Raw genomic sequence first — 26928 nt, 5'->3', positions numbered from 1 at the left:
GCTCCCTGACCCCCCTTAACAGGCCCACCCTACTCCAGCACTTAATATTTCGTATCTGCTCTCTGTGACATCATTATCTGCCAATTTTATTATTGCCATAGCATATTGATTGTTTAACTACACCCTGTGATGCCATCGCCTACTTATATCATTGCTACTGTTTTATTGCTTCTGCATCTCAATTGTTAACCTCCCACCGTACTGTCACTCGCCCTGCTGAACCATGAACTTTCAATTCCCTTGCTCCCAACTCCCTTGCTCCCAACTGCCATTCCCATTCCTCACCTTCCCCTTCCCCTCTCCCACCCAGCTTTTTCCCTCCCTCTCCCCCACCAAGACCACTTCCCCTCACCCCCTACCAAGGATTCCTCTGTACCAGCGCAGGTCCTCCGCTCCTCCCTCCCGGCCCCCTTCCTCCCCTTCTCCCCGCCCCAACCCCATCCCAGTTCTCCTGTCCCATCGCCACCCCCCTTCCCACTCTCCCCGCCCAGGCCCCCGCAAACTCATCCCAATTCAAACCCTCCCCACCCCTCGCAACCTTCCCCCTCCCTCGCCTCCCTCGACAGTGCTTCCAAGTGTGGCCTCTGGAACCCCCGCTCCGTTTTAAGTAAGATCCCTTTCATCCTGGACCTATTCCTTTCCAGCTCTCTACTCCTCCTCGCCCTAACTGAAACTTGGCTGTCTCCAGACGACACGGTCTCCTCTGATGCTCTCTGCGGTGCAGGCCTCTTCTTCTCCCATTCCCCCAGACTCACCGGAAAAGGAGGAGGTGTCGGTTTCCTTCTCGCCCCCCAATGTCGCTTTCGCACTATTCCTCCTCCCCCTTCCCTTTCCTTCCCTTCCTTTGAAGCCCACATTATTCGCCTCTACCACCCCCTCCAGATTCTTGTAGCGGTCATCTACCGCCCTCCCGGCCCCACTTCCAACTTCTTTAACGACTTTGACCCCTTCCTCACCTTCCTTCTCTCCTTCTCCATGCCCACTCTGATCCTCGGAGACTTCAATATCCACATGGATATCCCTAACGACTCCTCTGCCGCCCGCCTTCTATCTCTCCTTGACGCTGCCAACCTCTTCCTCCACCCCACCTCACCCACTCACCAACTTGGTCATACCCTCGACCTCATCATCTCCTACCGCTGCACTGTGTCCACCCTCACCAACTCTGAAATTCCTCTCTCTGATCATAATCTTCTCACCTGCCTCCTCACTCACACTCCTTTCCCCTGTAAATCCGTATTACTCCCTCACAGAGATCTCCGCTCTCTGGACCCCACCCATCTTTAGGAGCGCCTCATACCCCACCTCGCCGCCCTCTCTTCTCTACCCAGTCTTGATGATCAGATTACTGCTCTCAACTCTACCCTTTCTACTCAGCTAGACTCACTCGCTCCCCTTTCCCTTCGCCGCTCTCGCACCACTAACCCACAGCCCTGGATCACTGCCACTGTCCGCCTCCTTCGCTCTTATGCTCGAGCTACCGAACGCTGCTGGCGAAAGTCTAAACACGATGCCAACCTCGTTCACTTCAAGTTTATCCTTTCCTGCCTTAACTCAGCCCTCTCTTCTGCCAGACAAAACTATTTCTCCTCCCTTATTGACACCCATGCCCATCACCCCCGCCAGCTCTTCCATACACTCAACTCCCTTCTCAGGCCCCCGGTTCCTCCCCCTCCTCCTTCCCTCACCCCCAACGATCTGGCCTCCTACTTCATTAACAAAATTAAATCCATCAGGTCCGACCTCCCCAAAGTCTCTTCCCCCCTTTCTCCATCCCCCCGGCTCTCAACACTCTCCGATACTCTCCTATCCTTCCCAGCAGTATCCTCAGAGGAGCTCTCCTCCCTCCTCTCAAGTGCTACTCCGGCCACCTGTTCTTCTGACCCCATTCCCTCTCATCTCATGAAATCTCTCGCTCCATCCCTTCTCCCCTCCTTAACTTCCATCTTCAACCGCTCACTCTCCACTGGTTCCTTCCCCTCTGCCTTCAAACATGCCCATGTCTCTCCCATCCTAAAAAAAACCTCTCTTGACCCCACCTCACCTTCTAGTTATCGCCCCATATCCCTCCTACCATTCCTTTCCAAACTCCTTGAACGAGTTGTCTACACTCGCTGCCTAGAATTCCTCAACAGCTACTCTCTCCTCGACCCCCTCCAGTCTGGCTTCCGTCCCCTACATTCCACGGAAACTGCCCTCTCAAAGGTCACCAATGACCTCCTGCTTGCCAAATCCAACGGCTCCTACACTGTCCTAATCCTCCTCGACTTCTCACCTGCCTTTGACACTGTGGACCACCCCCTTCTTCTCAACACGCTATCTGACCTTGGCTTCACAGACTCCGTCCTCTCCTGGTTCTCCTCTTATCTCTCCGGTCGTTCTTTCTCAGTCTCTTTTGCAGGCTCCTCCTCCCCCTACCATCCTCGTACTGTGGGGGTTCCCCAAGGTTCAGTGCTTGGTCCCCTTCTGTTCTCGATCTACACGCACTCCCTTGGTGACCTCATTCGCTCCCACGGCTTCAAGTATCATCTCTACGCTGATGACACCCAGATCTACATCTCTGCCCCTGCTCTCTCCCCCTCTCTCCAGGCTCGCATCTCCTCCTGCCTTCAGAACATCTCCATTTGGATGTCTGCCCGCCACCTAAAGCTCAACATGTCGAAGACTGAACTCCTTGTCTTCCCTCCCAAACCTTGCCCTCTCCCTGACTTTCCCATCTCTGTTGACGGCACTACCATCCTTCCCGTCTCACAAGCCCGCAACCTTGGTGTCATCCTCGACTCCACTCTCTCGTTCACCCCTCACATCCAAGCCGTGACCAAAACCTGCCGGTCTCAGCTCCACAACATTGCCAAGATCCGCCCTTTCCTCTCCATCCCAACTGCTACCCTGCTCATTCAAGCTCTCATCCTATCCCGTCTGGACTACTGCATCAGCCTTCTCTCTGATCGCCCATCCTCGTGTCTCTCTCCACTTCAATCCATACTTCATGCTGCTGCCCGGATTATCTTTGTCCAGAAACGCTCTGGGCATATCACTCCCCTCCTCAAAAATCTCCAGTGGCTACCAATCAATCTGCGCATCAGGCAGAAACTCCTCACCCTGAGCTTCAAGGCTGTCCATCACCTCGCCCCCTCCTACCTCACCTCCCTTCTCTCCTTCTACAGCCCAGCCCGCACCCTCCGCTCCTCTGCCTCTAATCTCCTCACCGTACCTCGCTCTCGCCTGTCCCGCCATCGACCCCCGGCCCACGTCCTCCCCCGGGCCTGGAATGCCCTCCCTCTGCCCATCCGCCAAGCTAGCTCTCTTCCTCCCTTCAAGGCCCTGCTGAGAGCTCACCTCCTCCAGGAGGCCTTCCCAGACTGGGCCCCTTCCTTCCTCTCCCCCTCGTCCCCCTCTCCATCCCATCTTACCTCCTTCCCTTCCCCACAGCACCTGTATATATGTATATATGTTTGTACATATTTATTACTCTATTCATTTTTTTATTTTATTTGTACATATCTATTCTATTTATTTTATTTTGTTAGTATGTTTGGTTTTGTTCTCTGTCTCCCCCTTTTAGACTGTGAGCCCACTGTTGGGTAGGGACTGTCTCTATATGTTGCCAATTTGTACTTCCCAAGCACTTAGTACAGTGCGCTGCACATAGTAAGCGCTCAATAAATACGATTGATGATGATGATGATGATGATGAAGTGGTCTGACTCCCAGTCACCAGACTCTTTCCACTAGGCCACACTGCTTACTGCTAGGCAGGCAGTAAGTGCTCAGTATATGCGCTACTTTTCCACAGATCTTCCGTTTGGATGTAAATGCATTACTTCATGCTGTTCTACCTCATCATCTTCATCATCATCAATCGTATTTATTGAGCGCTTACTGTGTGCAGAGCACTGTACTAAGCGCTTGGGAAGTACAAGTTGGCAACATATAGAGACAGTCCCTACCCAACAGTGGGCTCACAGTCTAAAAGGGGGAGACAGAGAACAAAACCAAACATACTAACAAAATAAAATAAATAGAATAGATATGTACAAGTAAAATAAATGAATAAATAAATAGAGTAACAAATATGTACAAACATATATACTTATATACAGGTACATACCTCATTCTCTCTCAAAGAAATTGGAATATATTATCTCTCTCTTTGTCACTTGTCGTCCGGGGACGGGTTCGTTCAGTGATAGGCGAGGCAAGAGAGAGAGGCCGGGGACGGAAAGCCTGAGTTTTATATAAAATTTATTCCGTGAGGCGTACTGAATATATGTAATCGTTTAGGCGCAATGGATTGAACTTCCTTTTCAGGAGGAATATAATCAATTAGCAATATTAGAGCTTCCCTACACGGGAAGAACACAATCATACGTTAATCGCGCGTGAGTGAGGCGGCTAGCTCTCACCCATGTGCACTTCCCATTTGGGAAGAATCCACTTACTTTCCCCCATGGGAAGAATTCATTCCGTTCCCCTCGCACGTGGTGGGAGGCTAGCTCTCACCATGTGCTGTCCCTACGGGGGAGGAATCCACTCATGATTCCCATCAGCAGCGGGGAACCTGGGTCCCACCCACGAGACACTCACCCGTCCCTTGCGTGAGTCCCTTATCCCGCGGCCCTTGCCTAAGTGTGTTGGATCTCGTTGCGGAGCGGGCATCTGGCCTTCTGGGTAGAGAGAGACGTGGGTTGCTGCTGCTGCTGCTGCTGCTGCTGCTGCTGCTGCTGCTATGTCTTCATGTTCTGACCCTGAAGGTCAGAGGCGACAGGTATTTATCACCTGTGCCCCAAGCCATTTCAGCTTCCGGCCTCAGTTTATCCAATCTCTGCCCTCCCCACTCCTCCATACCTAATTTGATTGCCACAGGGGCAAGGGACACCATCTGTATTCCCGGCTTGGGCTGTCAATCTAGCAGTTCTAGCATACCACCCCTTGGCCCTCGCCATCCGTGCTCACCTGACCTCACTTCTTCCTGCGTCCCCTCCAGGTCACATAGTGTGGGGGTTGCACTGGAAGCTGGGCCTTCCGGCGCTGTCCCTCCCCTGAACCCGTGGACCGATGACCTCCCTGGCTTGCCAAGCTTGTACGAAACTCGTCTGGTAGTGTGGACTCCTCGTTAGCTGCATGGTACACTGCCAGAGGTCATCATGTCCAATTGTCCAGAGTTACTAGAATGAGGGGGCGAGAAGCACCAGTCATGTTGAAACAGGAACAGGTCGCCTGGTAGAAATAGGTTCCCTTCCCTGATGCTGTCACACCACGGCTAAGACTGAAGACAGGCTCTCCGGGAGGCAGTTCAATGATGATTCCTTTGCTGGACCTGTCTGGAAGTCAGGCAATCCTGACCATAGAATTGTGAGGCAGAGAAGTACCCAGGAGCATCATATAGCCAGGTACGATTGATAAGGTTTGAAATGATAGCGTTTTCCTAATAATATTAAACAATTACTCTTAACTCATTCTTAAAAAGAAGAGAAGCAGCGTGGCTCCGTGGAAAGAGCATGGGCTTTGGAGTCAGAGGTCACGGGTTCGAATCCTGGCTCCACCACATGTCTGCTGTGTGACCTTGGGCAAGTCACTGAACTTCTCTGAGCCTCAGTTACCTTATCTGTAAAATGGGGATTAAGACTGTGAGCCCCACGTGGGACAACCTGATCACTTTGTATCCCCCCAAGTGCTCAGAACAGTGCTTTGCACATAGTAAGTGCTTAACAAATGCCAACATTACTATTTAAAAAACTACTAAAAATTTTAACACATTTTTCAATTATTCTTCTGTCGCTTTCCAAACCCTTAGGATCTGATGACTAAACCTTTCCAGTCCCTTAAGAGGAAATAATCGCAAAGAAAAAGTAGACATCCAGGTCTGTACATATGTGTGATACGAATAACATACAACTGCTTTTTGCCCCTTAGCTAGGCTATAGCAGAGACAACACACAGAACTTGCATTTTCAACCCTTAACATAATGAAAATTTTATATTAAAGACAGTTTGAACCAATTTAACAAGAAAAGATGAACAAACTCCAGTTCTAATATATTCAATTTATAATATGCAGCAATTAAATCTGGACTTTGCGTGTCCTAGGAATACTTAACATGTTAAGTGACGAGCAGGCCAAGCAGTTTCATAGAGCGATGTGTCGTCATTCCCCCTCTCCCAGGCGTGGTGTCTGCCAAAGAGAAGGGTCTATATAGGTCTTGGAGGATCTCCAAGCCTCTACCAAAGTTAGTGGGCAACCCTCACTGGTATTAGCTGTACAGGTTTGCCCAGTCAGATTGTGAGAAGCAGCGTGCTTAGTGGAAAAGAGTGTGGGTTTGGGAGTCAGAGGTCGTGGGTTCGAATCCCGACTCCGCCAACTGTCAGCTGCGTGACTTTGGGCAAGTCACTTCACTTCTCTGTGCCTAAGTTCCCTCATCTGTAAAGCGGGGATTAAAATTGTGTGAGCCCCCCATGGGACAACCTGATAACCTTGCAACCTCCCCAGCGCTTAGAACAGTGAGTGGCACATAGTAAGTGCTTAACAAATACCAACATTATTATTATTATTGTTAGCTCTGTGACTTTGGGCAAGTCACTTTACTTCTCTGGGCCTCAGTTCCCTCATCTGTAAAGTGGGGAAAAAGACTGTGAACACCCCCACTGTGGGACAACGTGATCACCTTGGAACCTCCCCAGCGCTTAGAACAGTGCTTTGCACACAGTAAGCACTTAATAAATGCCATCGTTGCTATTACTATTATTATTCATTTCAAATATATCAGGATGACTTTCATATTTGATTTACTTTTACCTTCTACTAATATAGCGAAATTGAAGGTAGCAGTTCAGAAATAATGATTAAATCACCACCCCACCAGCTGTTTCTAGGCTGGGAGAACAATGGCAAGTTCACTTCCAATTCACTCCTGATTACCGCCATTGGAGTTTCTAGGGGGAGATACCTTAGATTGAGGAAGACAGCCATTCACTAAGAGGGAGGCAACCCCTTGTTGGAGGGAGGTGCCTAACCCTCAAAGTAATTCCCTTTTTATCTCTCAATCTGATAGCTCTCGCCCTGAAGGCAAAGTGGTTAAGTTTCCTACTCCCATGCTTTAGCTGGCAAATTTCTTGAGTAGCTGGGTGCTCGGGTGACAGGAAGGATCCCCCCGTTTCCCAGTAAACCCAATTATGGAATTATTTCCTGTAACTGGTGGTTGGGCTCCTTGCCAAGCATCCTTCCTCATCACAGATATCCGGGCCCTGGTGTCTACCGGTAAGGAGATTTTCTGACGATCATTTACTAGGACGGTCCTATGTGGGGGCACCCGGGTTGTGAGAGGGCCGGGCTTGCCGGATTCCCCTTCTAATTTCCCTGCTCCGTGGTGGTTGGGATATGTGTGGCTTCAGGCTATGTGTGGGCAGCCCATCCAGCTCATCCATAGGAAATCCCCAGTCCCTTAACTCCCGCCATCTGGCCACCCATTCTCCTGGGCCCAATCTTCCTGAGCCGACCCGCTGTGGGGGTCGGTGGGTGTCCCTTTTCCTCTTCCTTGGAACCGGCTTTACCCTCCCGAACCCCAGGCCTTTCCGAATCATGGCTGCTACACGCTGGCACCTCAGGGGACTGGAATAGGGACCAGTCACTGTTGACCATATTGGCCAAAGTGCTCCAGGTTTGTACCCCTGTGGCCCTATACCTCAAACGGAGGGGCCAGCCCGTGCTCCGGCCCTGGGGGTGCACCCATTCCCATTGCACGAAGTAGGCCCTAATAATAATAATAATAATGATAGCATTTATTAAGCGCTTACTATGTACAAAGCACTGTTCTCAGTAAGCACAGGGGAGGTTACAAGGTGATCAGGTTGACCCACGGGGGTCTCACAGTCTTAACCCCCATTTTACAGATGAGGGAACTGAGGCCTAGACAAGTTAAGTGACTTGCCCAAAGTCACACAGCTGACAAGTGGTGGAGTCGAGATTTGAACCCATGACCTCTGACTCCAAAGCCCGGGCTCTTTCCACTGAGCCACGCTGCTTCTCGAGGAAGCAGCCCTCTTGAGTGGGGAGAGACATGGGGTTATTCATTCATCCAATCGTATTTATTGGGCGCTCACTGTGTGCAGAGCACTGTACTAAGCGCTTGGGAAGTACAAGTTTGCAACGTATAGAGACGGTCCCTACCCAACAGTGGGCTCACAGTCCATATGTTGCCAACTGGTGTTTCCCAAACGCTTTGTACAGTGCTCTGCACACAATAAGCGCTTAATAAATACGATTGAATGAATGAATAGAAGATGTTTGGCTAGGTTCCTGAGTTTTCTCCCTCTCAACCGGGAGTTGTTCAATTCCAAGCACCAGGAGATGCTGGTTTAATGTAGCTGGGTCGGTCCATCTGAAGGTGCCGGCTCTTCCCCGTTCACTCCGGGGGACTGTCCGAGCCCAATGGACAGCGAGGGTCCAGAGGGTACGACCTTGAGTGAGAGTGGGGGTCACATACCCCCCCCCCCCAGGCCCAAATCGAGGCGGCAGCTTTCAGCAGCGTGGTTCAGTGGCAAGAGCCCGGACTTTGGAGTCAGACGTCATGGGTTCAAATCCCGGCTCCGCCAATTGTCAGCCGTGTGACTTTGGGCGAGCCACTTCACTTCTCTGTGTCTCAGTTCCCTCATCTGTAAAATGGGGATTAAGACTGAGCCCCACGTGGGAAAACCTGATCACCTTGTATCCCCCCAGCGCTTAGAACAGTGCTTTGCACACAGTAAGCGCTTAACTATTATTATTATTATTATTATTATTATTATTATTATTATTATTATTATTATTATTATTATTATTATTAGGGCTGAGGTCCACCAGGCCGGCTGCTCCCTTCCATCCCCTGGCCAGCCAGTCTATTACCGGTTCCCCGGGGTCCCGGGAAAACTCTCTAGAAAGCTGCCTGAGCTCAGTGGCTGTGAAGCTTGTAATCTGGGTGGTGACCTTTCCCTGGGAATTCCGCTCTTCCTTGACAGTGGGGTAGAGGGGCTTGGGCTGCCCCTCGGGGTTCTGCGGGGGCACCTCCCAATCCCGCGGGGAAGAGGCTGGTTCCAGTTGTAGTAGGAGATCGGGATCGGGAATAATATGTGTAGAACATATTTACATTCACTTCTAAACTGTACCAGGAACTACGTGAGTAATTCAAAGACAGGATTTGCTTTGTGGCTGAACTCTATCTGTTCTTTGATCTTGAACTGGTGCAAACTTGTGTAGTTATATGACCTTATTCAGTATAGATTGAATTTTATGATTTTACTTAATACTTGGCTCAACGTTAAGCTTTTGCAAAATGCTTTTCAAATCGTATTTCTTATATAACCTGGAAGTCTCTCTGACTTGTTTTCTGGTATGTCCTTGGGTCTTGTGTTTGAGCACATGGTGGGACAGAAAACTTTCTGAGATCAGCTCTCTCTCCAGTCATAGGTCAGTAGTAGACAGAAAATGGCTTCCAATGGTGTATGCCAGATTGGAGTGAAATAATAATAACCATTAATAATTATGGTATTTGGAATGGTGGTGGAGAATGAGGGCCAAGTATGAATGAGGTCCGAGTGTTTTAAGGATGGTGTTAGCTGTTTGGAGTTCTGGAGTCATGCTGTATATATGTATATATGTTTGTACATATTTATTACTCTATTTATTTATTTTATTTGTACATATTTATTCTATTTATTTTATTTTGTTAATATGTTTTGTTTTGTTGTCTCTCTCCCCCTTCTAGACTGTGAACCAGCTATTGGGTAGGGACCGTCTCTATATGTTGTCAACTTGTACTTCCCAAGCGCTTAGTACAGTGCTCTGCACACAGTAAGCGCTCAGTAAATACAATTGAATGAATGAATGAATGAAAAAATCGTTCTGAGATAGTATCAGGTCCTGGACCAATAAATCCATACCCATTTCCACATGGCAGGACCAAGAAAAGGAAAGCAGACAGGGCCGGAGGGAGGGTTGCTTTCTGGAGGAATTGGGACTTGACCCTCAAGGGAAAAGAGGATGTAGGAGGTAAGAGATAAGGAAAAGCAACAGGACAGAATGATTGCTATGTATCTGGAGCCGCCTGGGCACAGATCTGGCAAGCCAAGGATGAAGAAGAGTTTGGACGAAGAAGCTTGGCTTTGAGGTTGGCATTGCAAGGGCCTTGGGAACAGCCCAAGAGAAACTATAAAAGAAATCTGACAGGGGCAGGCGAAGGAACGGGGCTACGGGAGCAGCAGGCTAGGAGGTGTCTAAATTAAACTATGCAAGAGGAGAGACAGAGAGAGAGGAAGAGACAGAGATGCATAGAAAAAGAGAGACAGAGATAGAGCAAGAGAGAGGGGAAGCCTATAGCCCCTGCTGTCTTATGCAGGAGAGAGGTGCTTGCTTCACAGGAAGGAGAGGGGAGGAAGAAACGGATGAGGGAGAAAAATGGAGCCAAAGGAAATGAGGGAGGAAAGGAGAAAGAGGCCCGGGTGCTTTGCTCCGGACCTACCTGCTGCCAGCGGAGAGATCCAGACACAGCTGTGCTTGGGAGCCTGCAGTCCATCCTTGTCAGAGCTGGAAGGAAAAAATGAATGGAGGGGATTGTTCCCTCTCGGGCCTGGGGGAGTTTCCTGGACCTAGTTTCTGTTTCGCCTGAATTCCAGGAGAGCAGATCCTGCTCTTGGAGGGAGAACCCATTTCCACGCTAGCAGGGCTGGCTACAGGGGCCATCCTAGGGAACCATGGCTCCTGCTTCCTAGGGATAGAGACCCCTTCCCACGGCTCCCTGTGGGGCTCGGTCGGTGGTGAGCGGGGCTGGCCATCCTGCAGGCGAGATCCAAAAGGGTGGCCAAGCTCTCTGGCTGACTGAGCTTTATCTCCTGACCTGAAGCGGAGACCGAGACCTTTAAAGGCGATGTCACCACAAATTCCTAGGATTATCGTTTTCTCAGGTCATTACTGGGAGTCCTCGCGGTTCCCCCCACCCTCCTGCTGGCCTAGGGTGAGCAAGTGTGAACATGGCAATATTACAGAGGGGAGCGGAGGTAAGTGTGAAATGAGTTTATTGTGGGAGGAGTGACAGGGAGTGGGAGACATCATCATCCTCATTGATTTTCAGCATGGTTCAGTGAAAGTGTTCGGGCTTTGGAGCGAGAGGTCATGGGACAGGGACTCTGTCCAACCTGATTAGTTTATGCCTATCTCGGGATTTCTCGGGATTTCTCGGGATTAGGAGGCCTTCCCAGACTGAGCCCTGTCCTCCCTCTCTCCCTCCTCCCCCTCCCTATCCCCTCCGCCTTACCTCCTTCCCTTCCCCACAGCACCTGTATATATGTATATATGTTTGTACATATTTATTACTCTATTTATTTTACTTGTACATATTTATTCTAATTATTTTATTTGGTTTATATCTTTAGTTTTGTTGTCTGTCTCCCCCTTCTAGACTGTGAGCCAGCTGTTGGGTAGGGACCGTCTCTATATGTTACAAACTTGTACTTCCCAAGTGCTTAGTACAGTGCTCTGCACACAGTAAGCACTCAAAAAATACGATTGAATGAATGAATGAATGACTATAGCTAGGAATGTCCTTGGTTTAATGGTGATATTGCTCTTCCATGGTCTACCTTGCTTGAAACACAGGATCGTCACTGGGTTCCCATCTCAAAGTGGGATGGCAGATAGCAGCATGGTCTGAGAAGACCTTCGGGTCTTATTCCCCAGAAAATCACCCAGGAACTTGATGACTCTGGTGTCACAGGTGAGCAAGACAAAGGGGCTGATAGTGGCATGTCCATTTACCACAAACATGCTTGCATTCACGAGCGTGACATTATTCTTGATGTATGTCCCTCGAAACAGGGAAAGGACAAAGTCTCCGCAGTGCAAGACTACAAAGCAGCTCACAAGCAGCATAATGATTTTGGTGGCTCGTCTCTCTGGTAATGTTTCAGGGGCTTGGCCGGTACTGTGAATATGCTGGACCTGGAGCCTGCGTCGGTGCAGAAGAAGGACCATGAAGCCATTGGAGCAGCTCATGAGCCCCAGAGACAAGATGTCACGGAGAGCCATGAGGGTGACAATCAGCCTCTGGAGGAGTGTGTTTGAGGGCATAGTATAACAATTGATCGCAATGGTGGTTGCATTATGTGAAGCAACCACTTGGTACAAACGTTGGGTGCTTATCAGCATGTTCAGAATCCACAAGATGGCTAAGACCGGGAGGATGAAGTTTGGGATCTGAATCTTAAGCTGGAACAGGTAGGAGGTGGTAGGACTGATGGTGATGGCCTGGACCATGCTCAGTAGAGAAGTAGTACAGATGGAGAGGCCCCGGGTGATGCGGCAGACATAGGCAAACAGCTTACACTCAGCATTGGTCTGTATGAGCCGCAGCCGCAGTATTACTGCTGTTCTGGTGATCCACCTGGTAAGAAGCATCACGGTGTGGACCAGAGCTAGGTGAATGATGACCAGGTCTGTGGGCTTTGGTTTGGAACCCAAGAGGAATGAGGAGAGGTAAAACATGTTGAGAAGGGAGTTCCCCATGATACCTACTCCAGACTGGAAGAGGAAACAGACTTCCTGAGCCACATCAATGCTCACTGCTTTCTGATACAAATATCTGCAGCAACACTGGAGGAAGGATGGGCCAGAGACTGTGGCAGTTCATTCCTGGAGCTGAAAAGCAAATTGGCAAAGAATCCAGAATGAAGTGAGTATGTCAGTCAAATTGGTAGGGAATGGTCATGTTTATTCAATAACGCCACAATCCATTTGTATGTAAACCATTAGTGTCAAAGCCTTTATGAAAATCTAAATCTACATATTTACTGGTCAATTTAAAAAACTCCACCCAATGAGTAGGGCACAATTTCCTCTTAATGGGTGCCTTGTTAACCTACCCCCAGCAGAGAGTGATTTTCCATGGGCCCACTGGGCCTAAACCTTCTTACAGACTGCACTGATGTGCCAGGGTGACACATTCACTCCAGCTAACCTCACGCAAAGTGGTCCGAGGGAAAGTGTCAGACATTGCTAGAGCCAGTAGTAGTTCACTCCAGATGACCTCCTCCCTGAGGGACAGGTAATTGAATTGAGTAAGAGGTAAGGAGTAACTCAGTAAGATGATAGCGGCCATCTCGTGAAGAGTGCAAAAAGAGGAATAGGTTAATTAATTGGGATGCCCCTCAAGCATTTTGAGTAAGCGAGGGGCCTGAATAATCCTGGGGAGACAAGGGATATGAGAAGCATTTAAGAGGTTAAAATCCCTGAAGATTCAGGAAACTATCTGAGGGGCAGGAAAATGATCTTGTGGACTAGAAGGCCTTTTGCCCTGGTCTCAGAAAATCTTGACAGAAGAATCAGGAGAGGATGGACCTAAGACCTGGGAATCCTTGAGAGGCTGAGGGGTAAGGAAACAGACAGCAGGATGCATGCAGCATAAGTAGAGTACTGGGGAAGGGAAATGTGTGAGATATACGCTCATTGTGAGCAGGGAATGTGTCCGTCAACTCTCTTGTAGTATACTCTCCCAAGTGCTTAGTACAGTGTCTGCACATAGGAAGCACTCAAGAAATACTCTTGAGGATGGTGAGGAAAGGCCAAGGGATTTTCTATAAGAATTATTTTTTATTGGCCAATTCATTTGTTTAAGATCATTTCAATTTGCTCTACATAGCGATCTACCCCAATTTAGATTGTGAGGTATGTGTCGTCAATCGTCAATCGTATTTATTGAGCGCTTACTGTGTGCAGAGCACTGTACTAAGCGCTTGGAAAGTACAAGTTGGCAACATATAGAGACAGTCCCTACCCAACAGTGGGCTCACAGTCTAAAAGGGGGAGACAGAGAACAAAACCAAACATACTAACAAAATAAAATAAATAGATATGTACAAGTAAAATAAATAAATAAATAGAGTAACAAATATGTACAAACATATATACATATATACAGGTGCTGTGGGGAAGGGAAGGAAGTAGGATGGGGGGGATGGAGGGGGGACGAGGGGGAGAGGAAGGAAGGGGCTCAGTCTGGGAAGGCCTCCTGAAGTAGGTGAGCTCTCAGTAGGGCCTTGAAGGGAGGAAGAGAACTAGCTTGGCGGATGGGCAGAGGGAGGGCATTCCAGGCCCTGGGGAGGACGTGGGCCGGGGGTCGATGGCGGGACTGGCGAGAACGAGGTACGGTGAGGAGATTAGTGTCAGAGGAGCGGAGGGTGCGGGGTGGGCTGTAGAAGGAAAGAAGGGAGTAATGTATGTTTATGTGTGTAATCTGTCTTGAATTTACTCTAGTCTAATACTGACCAGTTTGTCAATAATTTCTTAATGTAGTTTACTCCTCTTTGAGTACAATCAAAGTATTCGGGGGGAATAAAGGTCTTTTTTGGAAGGTGGCACATGACTTCAGGACGTTATAATTTGCAGGAGCAGATGGTCAGAAGGCATTGGGAATATTTAAATTTATATCGAATGAGGATTAAATAGCAAATGCAAACTACACCGATTGGGGAGGAACAGCATTAAAGGAAGATGTGAGGATATTCACATCTTGCCGGGGAAAGTGCAAACAGTACAAAAGTAAATAGGAAGAAATGGACTGGTTTTTTTTTATAAAACAGCAGACTGTAAGATTGTTTGAATCTAATTACAAGCCTTCAATGCAAGTCTTAAAAATTTTAAAAATGAAATAATTCTTGTGGAGATCAGGGAAGAGTTTTTCCAGTGAACTGTTAACAAATTAGATTGCTTCTGGTGGGAGATGAATGAAACCTAGACTGTGAGCCCACTGTTCGGTAGGGACTGTCTCTATATGTTGCCAACTTGTACTTCCCAAGCGCTTAGTACAGTGCTCTGCACACAGTAAGTGCTCAATAAATACGATTGATTGATTGAATGTGTGTGTGTGTGTATGAGACTGTCTGTGTTGGAGAAATATGGGGAGAAGGTTTGCCTGCCTCTCAGGGGACAAGAGACAGAAAGGTAGGAAAAATCTTTTTTATTTCAGCAAAACACCCAGTCTCGGGCCCAAAAGCCCCAACCTGTTCCCCTGACCAACCTGGTGTCAGCTCCAGTGGAGACAGTTCTGCAGCTCCAAGACCAGGAGGTGGTTGGGGAGATGAGAGAAAGGGGATGTCCCTACCCTGAATAGAAGAGATCTGCTGAAAGGTGGGGGCTTGGGGCTTGAGGGAGCAGGGCTGACCCTATGCAGAGAGCTCCTCAAATCTGGGAGGCAGAACCCCATGTTGAGTATCCAGCTGGGAGGCAGGAATTGGATGGAGGAAGGGACTCAAAATTTGGCCAGCAGCAGGGAGTTATTTTACCATAGCTAATGAGTAGGGAGACTGGGGCAGGATGGGAAATTCACCTCTTTTGCGACGGGACTGAGGGTGTCTCATGGTCAGGGTATGGGGGAACAGTAACTTCTAACAGTCATTTTCCCTCTGATGCTGCTTACCAGTCCTCTCTTGGCCCAGGTCTCCAACGCCCCTTTGGCTTACAATAAAGATAATCTTCTCTCTGTTCTGACCATACAGTCAGCAATAATCAGGGTGGCCTAGAGAGGAGCAGCATTGTCTAGTGGATAGAGCACTGCCCTGGAAGCCAGAACGATTTGGATTCTAACCCCGACTCCACCAACGTGTCAGATGTGTTACTTTGGGCAAGTCACTTAACTTCTCTGGGCCTCAGTTACCTCATCGGTCAAATGGGGGTTAGACTGTGAGCCCCATGTGGGACAACCTGATTACCTTGTATTCCCCCCAGAGCTTAGTGCTTCGCACATAGAAAGCGCTGAACAAATGCCATTATGTATACTGGGTGAGCTTCGGCAAATCACTTCACTTTTCTGTGTCCCAGTTCCCTCATCTGTAAAATGGAGGTTAAGACTGTGAGACCCATGTGAAATGTGGACTGTATGCAAACTGATTATCTTGTATCTACCCCAGTGCATAGTACAGCCACTTGAATACTATGAGACCTTGGGCAAGCCACTTAACTTTTCTGTGCTTCAGTAACCTCATCTGTAAAATGGGGATTAAGATTGTAAGCCCCATGTGGGACAACCTGATTACCTTGTATCTACCCCAGCACTTAGAACAGTGCTTGGCACATAGTAAGTACTTAACAAATACCATCATTATTATTATAATTACAGTACCTGGCACATGGTAAGCCCTAACAAATACCATTTTTTTAAAAAAGGAGACACTCACCATGCTGCACTTTGATTCTGGACCTCAGTCATTCTCACCCCCCTGTGGTGGCCAGGGTGACATTTATAAGGAAAGGTTTCATGTCCTCATCTCCCTCCAGGCCAATGATTTTCTTGTCACTAGCGGGATCCTGACATTGTCAGGTGCAAGCAGGAGATTGTTTTTCCCCATTGCCCAGAAACCACTTCTGTCAGCCCATCATAGTATTATTGTTACTATGATTGTTGTTATTCTTATTGCCGTTATTGTCGTCATTATCCAGTGGTTATTCCAGCACTTGACCCCAGCAGAGGGAAGCGAGGCGGTATAGTAGGTGCTGTTGCATTTGGGATTTCTCCACTTGAGGGCACGGAGGGCAAACCGAAAGCCAGAATCTAAATTTGCTGCTCATCCCTGGGCAGACTCATCTAGTTCATCAGGCACTCGTACAGGTGGGTTTGAAAGCGGACAGGGACCGACCCATCTGAGCAGCAAGTATCTTAACCTGGAAGAGAGGCATGGCGATCTCACAGCGGGCTTTTCAGCCACCTTTGCATACATGGATAGGATCTTACCATCGGTAGAATCTTGGTTGGAAAGGAAGGACAGCTGGATTTATGTACCTGTGTCTATAATCCAAGAGTTAAGTACTTAGTACAGTGCTCTGCACACAGCAAGCTTTCAAGTCCTCTTGACTGAATCCACGGTTATGGAATGTGACTTGAGGCATTTTTCTGCCTGTCTGTGTCTGAGTTGCTCCACCCGTAGTCACTCAGTTGACTACTGGGACTGAAGTCCTGTAGTACCTTGCATAGTGGGGAAACAAACTTTAGCCTCTGTCTTAAAGGACGCATAGCTGGAAAATAGCGTATCATAATGGTAGCTTGTCCCCAGTGGTGCTAGAACTATCCCCCCTAGGTGATTAATTAACTTTCATTTTTCAATAATCAAATGTAAATTTGTCCATGAAAATGTATTTGAACAGCGGGGCTGTGTTTGCACCTCCTCTTGCCAAGCTTGCCACACCCCTGTCTTCAGTGCTAGTTGAGTTCCTTTTCCTGCTGGCCAACATATTCATTTCCCTTGCCAGTTCTTTCTGTCGGTGAAATTTGTGTTTTTGCCAGTATCACTGATCTGAGGCGTGGCTCATTTGGTCCAACTGCTCATTTGCAAAGACGGTCAGGGAACGGGCCAGAAGATAACATCATCGGGTCTAAAAGGATGTTTTCCTCCTCGGCCTGGGCCGCAGTCTCAGCCACTCGAGCCTCAGTGTTGTAAGAAGCGATCTAGGATCCCATAGGAATTTCAGAAAAGTGTGTTCAACCAGACAGGCAACACTTCCCCGCTCCTCGCATCCACCCACCTGATTCCTTGACTGGACTGACCATGGATTCGGTGTTCATTTCGGAGGAGTGTTTGTGCAGTGTGGGTGGGGCGGCATCGATGGAAGACCTTGAGGGAGCCCGGCCCAGGGGAGGGGAGAGAGGAGGGAGCTGTTTTCTTCCCTTTTGTGTGTACCCGGTGGAATTAACGTCTCCACTGTGTCTTTGCCTTATTCCAGAGGCCCTGGCACGAATACGAGCACAACTTCCAGATCATGTACAAAGTGGGAATGGGACACAAGCCACCTATCCCTGAGAGGATAAGCCCCGAAGGCAAAGACTTATTTTCTCACTGCCTGGAAAGTGATCCAAAGATGAGATGGTCAGCCAACCAGCTCCTGGATCATCCATTTGTCAAGGTTTGGCCACTTGTTCTTTACAGCGTGGATTGAGGGCTTTTTCCAGGATCGTTACTGCCGGTTAAGCCTACGGGGAAATCTCTGAAGTTTTCCAAAGCTCTGTCGGCCGATCGCGTGGCCTAGTCGAAACAGCAGGGGCCTGGGAATCAGAAGGACCTGGGTTCTAATTCTGGCTCTGCTTCTTCTCTGCTGTGTGACCTTGGGCAAGTCACTTCGCTTCCCTGTGCCTCCGTTATCTCATCTGTAAAATGGGGATTAAGACTGTGAGCCCTGTATGGGGCAGGGACTGGGTCTAACCTGATTTGGTTGCATCCACCCCAGCACTTAGTACAGTGCCCGGCACATAGTAAGCGCTTAACAAGTACCACAGTTGAAGGCAAGAATGAAAGATCATTAAAATCCTGCCTGTGGGAGGAATATGTTTTAGCTTAAGGCCATTAACTGGTGCAGTCACAATCACCAATCAAAGTGTTGTATTTATCGAGCACTTCATTCATTCATTCATTCATTTGTATTGAGTGCTTACTATGTGCGGAGCACTCTACTAAACGCTTGGGAAGTACATGTTGGCAACATAATCTGTTGGCAATTTATGTGCAGAGCACTGTACTATGCATTTGGGGGATTATTATACAGCAGAGTTGGCAGACCTGTTCCTTGTCCACAATGAGCTTACAGCCTAGGGAGGAAGTGAACTGGAAGTGACTTAAAAATCCCTACACTCTCGAATAATTCCATATACTCTGGTGATTTTAGTCACACGGTACCTCCCTTTGGTTTTATAGACAGTGGAGTCTAAGGCAGTAACAGCACTCAATCACTTTGCCCCCTCCTACTTTCCCAAGCACTGAGTACAGTGCTCTGCACACGATAAGCATTCAGTAAATATGATTGAGGAATCCCTATATTGAATTTCTCAGTTTCCCTCAAAATTGTTGAGTCTTCAGTTACAAGGAGAGTTATTTCCCCTTTCATTTAGCTGTGCTCTTAGCTAGATATGATGACTTGTGATTCCGTGGAGGCTGGAGGCTGAGAATGCCACCGCCAATCATCTCCCCTTGCCTAACTACATGGCTCCCAATCAGTACGAGTGGAGATGTAGTCCATTCAATCAATGGTATTTATCGAGCAGTTACTGTGGGCAGAGCACTGTACAAAGTGCTCGAGAGAGTATATGGTACACCAGAGTTGGTAGAAGCATTCCCTACCCACAACAAGCCTAACGTCGATTTTCTCTCATGCTTCCCCGTATGTTTGCACGGATGAAGAATCAATCAATCAATCAATCGTATTTATTGAGCGCTTACTATGTGCAGAGCACTGTACTAAGCGCTTGGGAAGCACAAATTGACAACATATAGAGACAGTCCCTACCCAACAGTGAACTCACAGTCTAAAAGGATATGCACGGAGGAAGAATGAAGCTATTCAGTACGTAGACCCTTGTGTAAAGACTCCGATGGATTCTCCCAATCACTACTGTATGTAATATTTACATAAAGACTGTCAAGAAACAGTGTAAACATTTTTAACCTACGGTGACTGAAGACTGCACAGGTGACAAGCGTCACTTCTCCTGCTGCTCGTGTCTATTTGACTTTGGCACATGATGCTCATATGATCGTGTCTGCAAGTTTAAAAGAAGGAAGTGCCATTACTACTGTACACGGACCATTACCTTTTTCTCATCCTCTCCGTTTCTCACCTGACTGAGAACTGTAATTATTAATGTGTAGTATTTTTTGGTGACCTTTCTAGGTTCGAAAGAAATTGTAGTGTTATCTGGCTTTCTGGATCTTGTTTTTTAATCTCCGATTTGTTGAGTGCACTGACTGTGAACTTTTTCTCCTTTTTTTGGCCTGCTTCGGATTTGTTATGCAAAAAGGCTCATTGATGGAATTGGACAAAATGTTTTTTTTTTTCTCAATAAATGGTTTATTTTAGGAAGTTTGGGTAATGCTATTGTTCTTAATGTTTGCATTCTTATCATTTTGGAGCCGTAGAGTCTGTCGGATAACCGATACATTGTGTAGCTTTTATTCATGACCTTCCTCAACTCAGATAGCATTATCTAAAAGTGAAACGGATCGAATCAGATACAAAATCTTTCTTGGAGTGAGAGGTTCTTTGTTTTTCTTGCTTGCTTACAAAAATAAACAAAAACCAACAAACGGGTGTCGAGAGAACGGTTCCATTTTCAGAGACTTTAAGCGGACATTGGACTTTTATGCAATAGGGTCCTCTTCTACTCATTTCATAGGTCTTTAAAATAATGAATTTATCAGTTGACTAATGCCAACAATAGATCTGACCTACAAATTAGACATAATATCTGTGATTGCTAAATACCTAGAGGGGGTAAGTATATTTTGAATTTGGGGAATTCAAATGCTTGGGCAAAGGAGCATCAAAGCTTCGTTGGGTTTTTCCAGTGGCTAAGTGGAAAGAACAATCAAAGAGTGCTTCAACCCCTGGGCTAACGATAATTTCTTTTCTGAATGCTCCAATGAGAACGATAGCATGATGATGATGGTATCTGTTGAGGGCTTAGTAGATGTCAAGGACCTTTCTAAGCTCTGAGCACAGTTCTAAGCACTGAACACTGTTAAACCTTTATTCCAGTAAGATGACCTTCAGAGGCTTTCCGCAGCAAAGGTAAGCAGAACTGCTAGAACAAAGCACAGTCGCGCCAACAACAGAACTGTTTGTTCCTGTTTGCCCCTCTTTCCACATGCCTTCCTTTTCCAGGTTTCTCAGTCCCCAGATCTGGGTCAGCAATGCCATAATACTAATAATGCTATTTAACTGCTTTCCGTGTGCCAAATTTTGTAGTAAGTTCTGGAGTAGCAGATAAAATAATTATTACGGTACTTGTTAAGCCCTTAATATGTTCCAAGCACTGTACTAAGCACTGCCATTGTTGTGATGATAATTCTTATTATGGTACTTAATAAGAATGGCATTTATTATGCACAAAGCACTGTTCTGAGCACTGGGGAGGTTACAAGGTGATCAGGTTCTCCCACGGGGGCTCACAGTCAATCCCCAATTTACAGATGAGGGAACTGAGGCGCAGAGCCGTTAAGTGACTTGCCCAAAGTCACACAGCTGACAGTTGGCAGAGCAGGGATTTGAACCCATGACCACTGACTCCAAAGGCCGTGCTCTTTCCACTGAGCCACGCTGCTTCTCTAAGTCCTTTAAGTGCTTATTATGTACCCACCACTGTGCTAAGTCCTACAGTAGATACAAAAGTACTTGTTAAGCCGATAATATGTGCCAAGAGGTGCACTAAGCGCTGAGATAGGTGTAATAATAAGAATAATTATGGTACTTAACTGCTTTTTATGTGCCAAGCACTGGGGTAGATAATGATAATGATAGTACTTGTTAAAGTATTTTTAAAAAGAAAGGGAAGCAGAGAGGTGACTATCCTGGACAACAAGGAAGCCCTTGGAACTTTGAACACATAAAGGGTTGCTTTCCTCATGTTGTGATTGGGTTTTTCTGATCTCCATTTTGTTTTCCCATCCCTTCCTCCCATCCCTTTGTACACCCGTCTTCACGGAAGAAGAATGCCCGCCAAAACTTCCCACCACAAAACCTGCCTAACAAAAGGCCTCCCCCACCCTGACCTGCCTGACAAAAGCCCTCCCCCACCCTGTTCAGGGCCGTTTATGACCCCAAGCGAAAATTAACCAATTGCAAGCCTCTGTTTCTGTAAACTTTACACTGCTTCGCAACTCCTGACCGTTAGCCTTGCATTTTGTGCCTTTATAAACCCCGGCCCTACCCCTGATCGGGGCTGCTTGATCTGGGTTCCTGGCCCCTTGCAGCCGCGCGCTAATAAAATCCACTTCTAAATTACTGCCTGGGTCTCACTCGCTGATTCTCGGCATAACATTTGGAGGCCCCAGCGAGATTCACGGTGTCCCGTGTCACCGTGGAGACCCAACCTGGGAGGACATCGGCCTCACGGGAAGGAGACCATTCTGCTGTGACTTCTAGGGGGGCCGGCCCCTGAGACGTTCCAGGGCCCCGGAACTCAAGGCTGAGAGGTCTAAACTGTCCCCTGACGCCGACTGAACCTCATTTCGGCCTGGTGGATCCTGGGATCGGCAACGATCAACAACTTCCGGAGGTAAGCTGGTTTCTGTTTTTTGGAGGGAATGAGTGCCGGACGCGGCAGTTAGCGCTTTGCACCTCGATTCCCCGGGCACCCCAAGACGTTGGGTCACTGCCCGATTCTGGTTCTGATTCTGATTCCGCGGTTGTCTATGAATCTGTTCTATATGTGGAAGCGTTGCCTTTAGGAAATTCTGTTTTACGATCGTCTGTCTGAAACCTCCTCGCTCACAGACCGCCAGGCAGGTTTCCACCTGGATCGGGGACGAATATCTTCAGGGCAACTTCTCCAATGTCTACTGGAAGGATGTGTTCGCCTCCAGGTTGTTGTTTGTTTGTGTCTCTGTGTTGTATGAATGGGAGGTTCAGCCAGCACGCCAGAAACGCCTTTGAACTGTATGCTCAGTCACTTTAAAAAAGGATACCGGGATGGGTATGATTATGGGATTACCCTAAAGAAACAGAAGCTCATTCTATTTTGCATGAATGAGTGGCCCACCTTCGGGTTGGGGTGGCCCCCTCAGGGTAGTTCTGATAAGCAAATTGTAAACAAGGTTTGGAGAATTGTGACTGGGACCCCTGGCCACCCCGATCAGTTCCCCTATATTGACGTTTGGCTGGACCTCATTACCCACCCCCCTCCCTGGTTGAAAAACTGCTCCCTGAAAAGGGGCATCCGAGTTCTTTTTGCCCAACCTAAAAAAGGGCCCCCTTCCAGGGACACCCCCCCAAAAAAGTCCTCCAGGAGTCCTAGGAGGATGATCTTCCCCCTCCTTGTAACCCGGGCGCCCTTCGGGACGTCCCGCAGTTTGAGAGCCCGCCCTGGACTCTCAGAGAGAGTCGAGTGGCATAGGCCCCATTAAAGGTACCCAGATTCGAGTATTGGGATGGACCTCCAAAATATGGACGGGGGAGGTTACTTATTGTTGTACGTGTTTCCATAAGCGCTTAGTACCGTGGTCAGTGCACGGTTAAAGTTCTCTAGATACTAGAAAGTGACGGGAGTGTCTGTTTGACTTGAGGAAACGAAGGTGGGAAAAGGAAAAATCTCAGTCAAAACCGAGTGGTGGGAAGTCCCTCCCGGAAATTCCGGAAGGCAGTCCGATGAACTTTCAAAGTATAAGAGAAAAGAGAAGAAATTAATTATAAAAATTATTATTAAATAATTACATATTACTGCCTAACTTGGGCTGGCGCCCACCTCGGAGGGAACGTCTTCTGGCCAGAGTACGGATCCTCCGAGGACTGGGTTTGCCAAGAATTGAACATCTATGTAATTATGAGGGAACCCTGGAATGATGGGGAATTTGTGTATGCCGCAGTCTGGCGGCCGTCGGTGGGTAAATTTGTGCTGAAGGAAATAGATGAGAAGAAAGATAGAGGGGGAAGAAAGAGAAAAACCGGCACACCAAAGTGATGTTGCAGACTCCAAAACAACAGGAAAAGCAAAGAAAGATTATGATATAAATCGTGCAGATGGTGGCAAAGTTGATCATGACTTGTTACACCTGCGGCCGGCAGGGGCATATGAAAAGAGAGTGTCCTCAGAGGGAAAAAGAAAAGAGTTCTAGGTACATGAAGGAAAAGGGAAGGTGAAAAAATTGCAGTTGAAGGAAATTGTCTGCTCAGGCATCTACACCCTGCGAAGCAGGTGTCCCATAAGGGGGGAATGAGGGGTGGAAAGATTGCCTCTGAAGGAAATTGTATGTGTATGAAAGTTAGAGTAAGTGTGTGTGAAGGAGAAAGAGAAGGGACAGGAGATAATTTTAGTAATTCCTTCGTGGACGGGGAAGACTAGGGGGATCAGGAGCCCATAGAACAAGCCCACCCTGAGCCCTTGACAAATTTGAAGGTGGGCAGAGAAAAACAAGATTAACAATGTTATATCTTTGATAGGCACGGGCGCTACCCGATCGTCTCTAACCAGACTGCCGATTGGGGCCAGAACCGAGAGGGAAATCATTAGGATCTCGGGGGTGCAGAGGGAGAACTTCTTTGTCCCTGTTACAGAGACCTTAGAACTAGAATACCTAGGGTCAAACTTCTCGGAAAAATTCCTGATCATACCCGAAGCCGGGGTAAACTTGTTGGGAGGGCTCTTAACCTCGGCGGGAAAAACCATTAAAAATAAGGAGATTTTGTCTTTACTAGACGCAGTCTGGATGCCGGCCCGGGTGGCCAGCATCCATCGCCCCAGGCACCAGCACGGGGACTCACCCGAGGCCACTGGCAATCAGGCGGCAGATGAGGCTGCCCGAGAGGCGGCAAAGTCCCCTCCCGGCGTTGCCCCCTTATGCCCTGTTTTTGACCCTAATGATACACCGGCCCCTCACTACTCCCCCTCGGATGATTCCTTCGCAAAACAAAAAGGGGGGACTAGAGACGGGTCAGGATGGTGGGTCCTTCCAGAGGGAAGAATTTTTGTCCCTGAGGCAGTAGGGAGAGAATGGATCACATGGCTACACCAGATCACCCATCTGGGGGCACGAAAGATGGGCTTGTTGTTGAGAGATAGGTACTTTATCCCACACTTGGACAGCCCCTTAGCTAGCATAACCACTCGGTGTGGAACATGAGCACAGGTAAATGCGAAGCAGGGGAAGGCTGCTCCCTCAGGAGTCAGATTGCCGGGATTGCAGCCAGGAGAAAACTGGGAGGTAGACTTTACAGAGGTGAAACCCCCCGCGGCAGGCTATCGATACCTCCTGGTATTTGTTGACACTTTTAAGGGTGGGTAGAAGCTTTCCCAGTTAAACACGAAACAGCCATGGTAGTGGTGAAAAAGATTCTAAATGAACTTCTCCCGCGATTTGGTCTCCTACTGGGACTCGGGTCTGAAAATGGTCCAGCATTCATAGCCAAAGTGTCCCAAGGCATAGCCAAAGCTTTAGGAATAGAATGGAAATTACACTGTGCCTATCAACCACAGAGTTCAGGTCAGGTAGAAAGGACCGACCGAACTCTTAAGGAATTCCTCACCAAACTGGTCCTTGAAACTCAGGAAAATTGGGTCATGCTCCTCCCACTGGCCCTACTCCGAAGCCGATGTACCCCCAATAAGTCGGGTCTCGCACCTTTTGAGATTCTGTTTGGTAGACCCCCGCCAATCCTCCCTCTAATCAGGGAGGAACTCAGGGCGGAGGTTACTAATTCTTCCTTGATTAAGTTCCTGCAGGGTCTCCAGAAGACACAGGGAACACTCCTGAAATCTGTCCGAAACGCCCTGCTGGGGACTCGGTCCTGGTCAAGAAATTCACTGCCTCCGGCTTGGAGCCTAAGTGGAAGGGCCCTTACACCGTCGTCCTGACCACGCCAACAGCCGTCAAGGTTGACTCCGTTCCTGTCTGGCTCCATCAGTCGAGTGAAACCTGCCGCGGCCCCGACATGGAAGGCGGAAGCACAGGCCGACCCCCTAAAGCTAAGACTCTCCCGCATTTCCTCCTCCTCGCCTCCCTAATGACCCCCTCTCCCTCTATGTCATTCAACCCTCATGCCCCAAAACCCAAAAACACCTGGACGATTAAGAAGGGGGATCAGGTACTCTGGACATTCTATGCAGAAGAAGGTACATGGACACATAACCAAGGTTTGAATGATGGCCGTTATTTCCGGTTGGATTAATGCTCTCTCTTCCCCACCTCGATCAGAGGCGCTTCCCCTTGTAGTAATCCGTTTTCTGAAGTAAGAATGTGCCCAGGGGTCCTTACAGATGGCTTGGATGCCAGTTGCCTGGATAGGTCGTCCCATTTCTTCCCGAAATGCGCCTGTGTGACCGCCACTGTAGTATCTTCGTTCCGCGGGGCAGCTTGCGGGGCCAAAGAGGGCCGCGCGGGGATGGATCCGCACTTGACTATCCAGAAGGACCCAACCCCCGGATCCACAACCTTGTTTCTCACCCTTCGCAACCCTGAGAGTAGGTTCTGGAATACTCCCCATTCGTGGGGCATGAGATTAGATGGCAGAAATAGGGCCTGGGTGGACCCTGGGATTATCTTTACCATTGCTAAGCAATTCCCCGTAACATCCTACTTGCCAATCGGCCCCCTTGGGGAATTAGCTCTGCCCCCAAAATCCTCCCCAGACCTCGGGCCCCGTCCTCCACTGTCCAGTCCTTACCTCGGGCCCCGTCCTCCACTGTCCAATCCCATCAGACACCCGCCGGGGCAATTGGCTCTCAAGAGCCAGGTGAGGGGGAGCCCTCCAGCCAAGAACCCCCTCATCCTTCAGTCATGGGCCTCTTACGAGCCGTTTATGGGGTGGTCAACTCCACTCGACCAGACCAGGGCCCGAGCTGTTGGCTATGCATGGATGCCCAGCCTCCATACTATGTTGGAGTGGTTATCAACACCTCTGTCTCCCCCACCTCCGATTCTGACAACTGTGAGTGGGACCAGCCCAGGTTGACTCTTGGGGATGTCCAGGGCTCTGGTATTTGCTTGATCTCGGATAACACGAACCTCCACGCTTCCCCATACTCGCCTGTCTGCTCCCTTAATGTGATGGTCCAATTCTCCTCCGGTCCTGCTTACTTCCCCGCCCCACCGGGCACCTGGTGGGCATGTTTGGATGGGATCACTCGATGTGTTTCAGCTTGAGTTTTCCTTGCTCATCCCGGTGGCCCTCTCTGTGTGCTAGTCTCCATCATCCCCAGAGTGTCCTTGTTGCCTGGCGCCGACGGTTGGGACTATTTTTCCCGAGGGATGATTTGTCCCTCCGTCATAAACGTGCCGCCCCGCTGCTCATCCCCATTCTAGTGGGGTTAGGTTTAGCGGGCTCTGCTGCCCTAGGCACCACCACACGTATCCGGGGAGAGGCTAGTTACAGAGAGCTCAGTGCCCAGGTGGATATTGATCTCAGCCACCTTGAGCACTCCATTTCCACACTGG

General features: G+C 48.5%; 1 protein-coding gene across 1 annotated transcript; it reads right to left on the bottom strand.

Moving 5' to 3' along the window:
- Positions 1-11647: 11647 nt before the first annotated feature.
- On the bottom strand, positions 11648-26515 carry LOC119931402 (vomeronasal type-1 receptor 90-like). Its single transcript, XM_038750047.1, has 11 exons — positions 26500-26515; positions 24191-24268; positions 21800-21873; positions 17973-18036; positions 17756-17810; positions 17562-17628; positions 17380-17462; positions 16657-16681; positions 16438-16536; positions 16236-16327; positions 11648-12608 (listed from the first exon to the last, which is right to left on the bottom strand). Exons 1-11 carry the CDS (start codon positions 26513-26515, stop codon positions 11648-11650), a joined length of 1614 nt encoding a protein of 537 aa, XP_038605975.1.
- Positions 26516-26928: the final 413 nt, after the last annotated feature.

Source organism: Tachyglossus aculeatus, chromosome 8 (assembly GCF_015852505.1).
Source record: "Tachyglossus aculeatus isolate mTacAcu1 chromosome 8, mTacAcu1.pri, whole genome shotgun sequence".
Lineage (NCBI taxonomy): Eukaryota > Metazoa > Chordata > Mammalia > Monotremata > Tachyglossidae > Tachyglossus > Tachyglossus aculeatus.
The sequence above is the reverse complement of the archived record's forward strand: the minus strand, read 5'-3'. Positions and strand labels throughout refer to the sequence as shown.